This window comes from Myxocyprinus asiaticus, chromosome 37, assembly GCF_019703515.2.
Source record: "Myxocyprinus asiaticus isolate MX2 ecotype Aquarium Trade chromosome 37, UBuf_Myxa_2, whole genome shotgun sequence".
In the NCBI taxonomy this organism is placed as follows: domain Eukaryota; kingdom Metazoa; phylum Chordata; class Actinopteri; order Cypriniformes; family Catostomidae; genus Myxocyprinus; species Myxocyprinus asiaticus.
In genome coordinates, this window is record NC_059380.1 from 5,726,334 (window position 1) to 5,734,059 (window position 7,726).

At 37.0% G+C, this 7,726-nt stretch overlaps 1 protein-coding gene across 5 annotated transcripts in view; it reads left to right on the top strand.

The window, feature by feature from the left end:
- LOC127427564 (eukaryotic translation initiation factor 4 gamma 3-like) overlaps nt 1-7,726 on the top strand; it is a 94,191-nt gene that overhangs the window by 14,892 nt on the left and 71,573 nt on the right. For 3 of the 5 annotated variants that reach the window (XM_051675198.1, XM_051675199.1, XM_051675200.1), the window contains exons 2-6: nt 502-574; nt 2,216-2,374; nt 4,020-4,082; nt 5,395-5,487; nt 7,481-7,513. In XM_051675198.1, the coding sequence (XP_051531158.1) occupies nt 502-574; nt 2,216-2,374; nt 4,020-4,082; nt 5,395-5,487; nt 7,481-7,513 (421 nt within the window). The remainder of the gene's footprint in view (nt 1-501; nt 575-2,215; nt 2,375-4,019; nt 4,083-5,394; nt 5,488-7,480; nt 7,514-7,726) is intronic. The other 2 variants (XM_051675201.1, XM_051675202.1) reach the window with 1 other exon arrangement.

Genomic DNA, 7,726 nt, shown 5'->3' on the forward strand with positions numbered 1-7,726 from the left:
GAAAGAAACTTTTTTTGTTATTTATTTATTTATTTTTTATTCCAATTTAGATTGTGGAATGTGAGGAATTTCGCAGCTTATTTTTAACGTTTGTTAAAAGTGTTAGAGCACAATTTGGGTTAAACGATGCACAGATCCGTTTCTCACATGTCTGGAATTCCATGTCAGGATTTCTGGCTTACACCTTCCTGGCTGGTGGAGGTACGGTATGTACTGAAAGGGGGAATAGGACATTTTGGGAAAGAGAGGGAGAAAATTTCTTAAACCTTTGCCCCAAATACAAATCACTGGATGAAGTTGACAGTAATATTAATTGGTGTGAAGGAAGTTGCATCATTCTCACTAAATGACCTGAATGTTTGAAACTGTGAAAGAGAATGTTGGATGTTTTTGTGTCTAATATTTAATGTTTTAGACCTACTTAGTTTTGGTTGGTGGGTTGACCTTTCCCATCTGTTGCAAGCACTAATTGCTAGACTTCCCTAACATTACCCTTTCCAGGATCCCTGGAGGGCTGCTGTCACTGGAGGAACGCATGTTTCCTGCCCACTCTGGGGTGACTGCGGTCTACAGTGTGAGTGAACACACACACACACACACACTCACTCACCAGCACACACCATATTTTCCCTCTGTTGTGTGATGCCACCATTTATGGGTGGGGCCCGGTCTTTGCAGTACGAAGTGTTGTGATAGGTGCTTCACAACACTTCACCTGTTGCTTGTGTCTCTCTGCAGTGAATGAAAAGGGAGATATATGCACCTGCCATGATTTAAGCAACTCCTCTCTCTTTTATCTCCTTTTTCATCTGCACTCTCTCCTATTCTCTCTGATCTTGAGTATCACACGAGTACTAAATCCAACCTGCTTGAAAATCTTCTGGACTCCTGCCAGTGTCTCTCTGTGTCTCTCTTTCCTCCTCTCTTGTCTGTGTCTCTACCGGTTCTCTCAGTCTCTCTTTAACTATGCTTATTTCCTGCATGAATGCCTTCTTAATGAAATGATAGCTTATAGTGATGAACCAAAACGTAAAGTTCTGGATACACTGGGATATATACAGTACTGTGCAAAAGTCTTAGATGTTTCACAAAAGCATTTGTCTTAAGATGGTTATTTATATCTTCAGCTTTAGTGTGTCAATAGGAAATATAAATGTTAGACCCCAAACATTACTTTTGCAAATAGAAAATATTAGAATAGAAGAACAGGGAGCCCTGCAACAGATGTCATGGCCCACACAGAGCTCCCCACTGAACATCATGTCAGTCTGAGATTACATAAAGAGACAGAAGCAATTGAGACAGCCTAAACAGATAGAAGAACTGTGGCAAAATCTCCAAGAAGCTTGGAACATCCTATCTGCCAACAACCAAGAAAAACTGTGTCCAGGAGTCCTAGGAGAATTGGTGCTGTTTTAAAGGCAAATGTGATCACACCAAATATTGATTTAACTTTTTTTATGTTTACTGTTTATGTCATTATTTTTGAAGACATCCTCACTATGCAACATGTTTCACAAGTGCCTAAAACTTTTGCACAGTACTGTGTGTGTGTATATATATATATATATATATAAGCATTTAAAAAAAATAAAAAAAGATAAAATAATAATAATAATGACTTTAAAAAAGTCATGTGGTGTAACCATCAAGTAAAAGGTATTAAAATACCAACTTCCAAAAAGTTCTCAAACATATATTTTTCAAGGTGAAAAATATTTTTTACAAATATAAGTTTTTGAGTAAAAAATAGTCACAAATTTTTCTCAGGTTCACACCAAATGACTTGAACAAAATGTGTTTTCATAAAAATGTCTAAATATTGATATTAAATGATATGTCATTATAATGTTTTTCTTTAAATGGCTACCAGCCAGTTGGTTACACAACATTATTTTTATTTGGTTGACAAAATTATTTTAACAAATACTAATAAAAGATTATTCTGCATGACTCATGCCAACATTTCATTTGTCAAGAATGTCAGCTTTTAATTAGATTTTTTTTTTAAATTATTACTATGGACGGTTACACCACATGACATATTTTACTTTAAGCCCCAAAGAAAACCTCAAAATGACTTTATACTCAGCGTATTAATCAGAGAATAGGTGTATTCAAGCAGTTTTATGTGAAGTGCAATTTTAATATATTTTTAAATAATTTAACAGATCTGGATTTAAAAAAAAACCTTGTATATGTGTCCATCCCACAGGTATCCAGACACCCAGGCTCTCCTTACAACCTCAGCAAAACCCACCCAAACCTGGCGGGAACCCCTCCTGGCCACGGCACGTCCCCAGCCCTCTCTCAGGTATCTGTCTCTGCTGCCCCATCGTACCGCTTCCTCAAGGGCTGGGAGACGGGCGGAGGGGTGAGTACCCTTGTGTGCCAACATCATCATCATAGCGGCAACTTCATCTGTCTGTCTGCACAGTTTTTTTCTTTTTATGTTGTATTTTTCCAAAGTAGAGCCACAGTGTTTTGCACTTTTCTGGGAAATCAACCTACAAATGGCTTACTTATAGTTGACATATTAGCATTTTAAGATACGAGAAAAATCTTGAACATTGAAAAAAATTTTGCCATGTGTTTCTAGGTCACCTTATTTGACACATACCAACTTAAACGCTACAGCACATCATTTGACACCCCACATGTTAAACTCTATATGTAATACATTTGATGTTTTGACACACAGATGCGCAAAACTGAGTATGCACAACACTGTTTTGTGATATAAGTGATTTTTGCACCGTTCTCGTCACCATGGTTACCACAAGCCTGAAGGAACAGTGTCCCTTTTTATAAATTCCAGCTGACACAGGTGCTGTAGTGATCCAAACACACATACAGTTTAGACGTGTGTGTGTGTATATACTGTACTCTCTATAACAAACACTTTAAAATACACTGTTTTATACTGCAAGTGATTATATTGGAACCAATACATGTGACCAGCACTACTTGTATTATGTAAGGAGTTGCTGCCTATGTAGAGCACTCCAAATGAGTCACTTATGAGGTTCCATTTGAGTTAGGATGCTGCCTATGTATGCAGTAGGGGTGGGTGATATGACCAAAATCTTATATCACGAAATGAGTAATTTTATACCACGACAATAATAAAAATCACAATATGGTTAAACTTTTCTGGAAAAACAATAAAATGGGTTTATATATTAAATAACCATATTGTAATACCTATTTTTGGATAATCTAATCAGTAAATTAAATACTTTATAAATGAAAACCACTACTACTTTTACACAAGAAACATAAAATATTAAAAACTCAAAGAAAATAAATAAGACAATAACAGTTGTCAAAGGGTTTTATCCCATTGCATTTGGTATCAGAAAGCTAGGTTTCTTTATCTATTTGGATAAGAATAAATGGGGACTATATTTCAATGAAATTATTTGTGCAACTTTTTGATGTTGCTGCTATTTACCCCCCCCCCCCCCATTGATACACATTCTATTAGTAAATTTGACCAATGCATCATTAATTTGACCATGATCAACTTTCCTCAAGAAACTCAACATCTTCTCAGAGCAATGCAGCAAAGAAAATAATACCCAAGTAAAAAAAAATATCCTACAAAAATGCAGAAAATATCCCAAAATATGTAGAAACCTTTTGCAGAAAATAAGTATCATATTAATAGAAACATTTCTTGCAAAGATTGTTTTGACCGAATTAATGTGGAGCGCATCTTTTGGCTTTCATAATATTATTTTGCGTGCTTCATTTTGAGGTGGTAAAAAAGATTGTTTGTTTTAGCGCGAGTGATTATCGTCACGCTGCAGTTTACGGATTACATGTTTCAGCTCTGTTTTGGCTTTTGTGAACCCAAACCATATCCACACCACAGATGTCGCTCCTGTTTTAATAACAAGCTCCTCTTCATTTTTATTGACTTGTACGGGAGTCGTCCCATTCTGTGTGTTCTGTGGAGATGTCTTTCTCCATGTTTCTTTACTTCTCTTAGTCTCAAGCTGCGTTCCGATTCGCAGGGTCCCTACACAGTGTTCACTGCTCCCTACTCACTGAGCACAGGATATCTGTTGAAATTTCAAGTAAGATGACATAATAAACTCGTGTAAATGCATATAAATATAATATAAATAAATGTGCATCCATATAATGTATATACATTTGTATAATACATCCATGTGTATGAAAATGTATTGTTATATATTTAAATTTATATACAGTATTTCTCCACTTATAGCCCGTAAGTTAAATGACTGTTGCTGTTTATTATATAAACATATAAAAAAATGGGGGCCTGGGTAGCTCAGTGGTGAAAGATGCTGACTACCACCCCTGGAGTCGTGAGTTTGAATCCAGGGCGTGCTGAGTGACTCCAGCCAGGTCTCCTAAGCAACCAAATTGGCCCGGTTGCTAGGGAGGGTAGAGTCACATGGGTCCTCCTCGTGGTCGCTAAAATGTGGTTCTCGCTCTTGGTGGGGCGCGTTGTGAGTTGTGCGTGGATGCTGCGGAGAATAGCGTGAAGCCTCCACACGTGCTATGTCTCCGCGGTAACGCACTCAACAAGCCACGTGATAAGATGCGCGGATTGACGGTCTCAGACGCGGAGGCAACTGAGATTCATCCTCCGCCACCCGGATTGAGGTGAGTCACTACGCCTCCACGAGGACTTAGAGCGCATTGGGAATTGGGCATTCCAAACTGGGGAGAAAAAGGGGAGAAAAAAATGTAAATAAATATATATATATATAAATATAGTTTTGTCATTATGTAATATCATGTGAGTCTTAAGTGTTAAATGGCCAGTTGTCATGATGATGGATGTAACGAATCTCGTGTGCTTTACATTTGCGCACAACTGCATAGAAAGCACACCTCAGGTAAATGAAGCTGAATAAAAGTGCTAGCATCTCGAACCCCTTTTGATAATTTATTTTAGCTTTTATTTTAGCCAAACTACGTCAGTAAAATTGACTGTTGGGTACATTTCCCTCTACATTTCCTGTAAAGTGATGTATCGATGTAGCCATATTCCCTATGTCGTTTGGAGTGCGAACCATACACAAACGCTCCCTTTGGATTGGAATATCACTAAATATCTTGTGAAGTCCACTTCGCAGGCCACTATTTGGTCGATTGGAACACACCAAGCCAATTGATGTATACGGCCATGGATATTTACATATGACAATGTACACGATATAGTAAAACCTTAAGCGGTTGATACTTTTCATTGTCATAACGATATATGTATATATATATATTGCCATATCGCCCAGCCCTAGTATGCAGTAGACAGAAAGGCAACTCACTAGTTTTTGGAACAGAGCCATTGTTACTTGGTTCCACATCTAACCTTTTCCTCGCTCTCTTTCTCTTATCCTGTCCCTTCCTTAGCCTCCATATAACCCAGCTCAGAATGCGGGCTCTGCCTCACTGGTGTTCTCGCCACAGACGCAGCCAATGAACGTACAGCCACAGACTCGGCCGGTAAGCCCTGCACACCTCCCATGCACATTAAAGTGAAAGTTTATCCTAAATTGAAAATTGTATCATCATTTACTCACCCCCATGTTGTTCTAACTGAATATGGTTTTCTTCTTATTCTGCGAAACATAAAAGGAGATGTCAGTCAGAAAATTTACGGTTCTTTTTTATATACACTTCCGGTCAAAAGTATTGAAACACTTGACTGAAATGTTTCTCGTGATCTTAAAAATCTTTTGATCTGAAGGAGTATGCTTAAATGTTTGAAATTCGTTTTGTAGACAAAAATATAATTGTGCCAACATATTAATTTATTTTATTATAAAACTAAAATTTAATTAAAAAAAAAAGTTTTTGAAATGGTTGACTTGGACCAAATATATATATGTATATGTGTTTTGACAAGTCGTTTAGGACATCTACTTTGTGCGTGACACAAGTAATTTTTCCAACAATTGTTTACAGACAGATAGTTTCCCTTTTAATTGACTATATCACAATTTCAGTGGGTCAGAAGTTTACATACACTAAGTCAACTGTGCCTTTAAGCAGCTTGGAAAATTCCAGAAAATTATGTCAAGCCTTTAGGCTAAAATTATTGGATATATTGAAGCAACATCTCAAGACATCAGCCAGGAAGTTAAAGCTCGGTTGCAAATGGATCTTCCAAATGGACAATGACCCCAAGCATACCTCCAAAGTTGTGGCAAAATGGCTTAAGGACAACAAAGTCAAGGTATTGGAGTGGCCATCACAAAGCCCTGACCTCAATCTGACAGAAAATTTGCGGGCAGAACTGAAAAAGTGTGTGCGAGCAAGGAGGCCTACAATCCTGACTCGGTTACACCAGTTCTGTCTGGAGGAATGGGACAAAATTCCAGCAGCTTACTGTGAGAAGCTTGTGAAAGACTACCCAGAACATTTGACTCAAGTTAAACAATTTAAAGGCAATGCTACCAAATATTAACAAAGTGTATGTAAACTGACCCACTGGGAATGTGATGAAATAAAAGCTGAAATAAATAATTCTCTCTACTATTATTCTGACATTTCACATTCTTAAAATAAAGTAGTGATCCTAACTGATCTAAGACAGGGAATGTTTTCTACGATTAAATGTCAGGAATTGTGAAATACTGAGTTTAAATGTATTTGGCTAAGGTGAATGTAAACTTCTGACTTCAACTGTATATATAGCATCGCAAACAGTCACGTGACACTTGAGAACCAGTTGCGACACAATGTTTAAAGGCACCATTTTTTAATTAATCACATGCATGCAGTAATTTTCAGTATATAATGGCTTAAAGAAATATTCCAGGTTGAATACAAGTTAAGCTTAATCAGCAGCATTTGTGACTTAATTTTGATTGCCACAAGAATTTATTTCAACTTGTCCCTCCTTTTCTTTCAAAAAAAAAAAGGGGAAAAAAAGAGCAAAAATCTGGGTTACAATGAGGCACTTACAATGGAAGTGAATGGGGCCAAATGTTTGTGCAGTTTAAAAGCAGAAATGTGAAGCTTGTAATTTTATAAAAGCACTTATTAATTCTTCATTTAAATTTCATGTATTATTTGAGCTGTAAAGTTGATAAAAATCATTGTTTTTTAGTATATACAGTGGCCAAATGTATACATACACATCTCTTTAAAAAAAAAAAAAAATGCAGTTAAATGCCTGCTTTCCTCGGGCGGTAATATTGCTATGTTTATTGCATCAGGCTATCTATAATGAGCCTTATTTATATAGAAAGTAGGCATGTTTGCGTGGAAAACAACGACAATGGCTTTGACTTTTGTCTTATTTAAATACTCAACATGTAGTGCTATTTCAATGCTGATTGCGCCTTATTGATTGAGAGTTACTAACCTGCTACACTTCTCGTTTCATTTGTAATGGAAATACAAAGTCATTCAAGGTAAATCACTCTCTCTCCCTTCTTCTTTTTCTCCTTTCTCGCTCCCGATGACCTCTACTTGATCCCTCCTCCATCAGTTTGTGACGGGGCCTCGGCCGACTCACCATCAGGTAAATCACACAAAACCCGATGTCTCTCTATCCTATCAGACACTTCTTATGGAGCTTTTGGATTTTGCTTAAGTGTTGTGTATTGCAGGGGTTTCATAATTTATCTGCTAGTTTGAATGCAATATCATCATTTCAGACATGACACTTTTTGCAATTAGAGTCCCCATTACTAGTTGGGAGGTGTAAGAACATGGTTATTCATACTAGGCATAT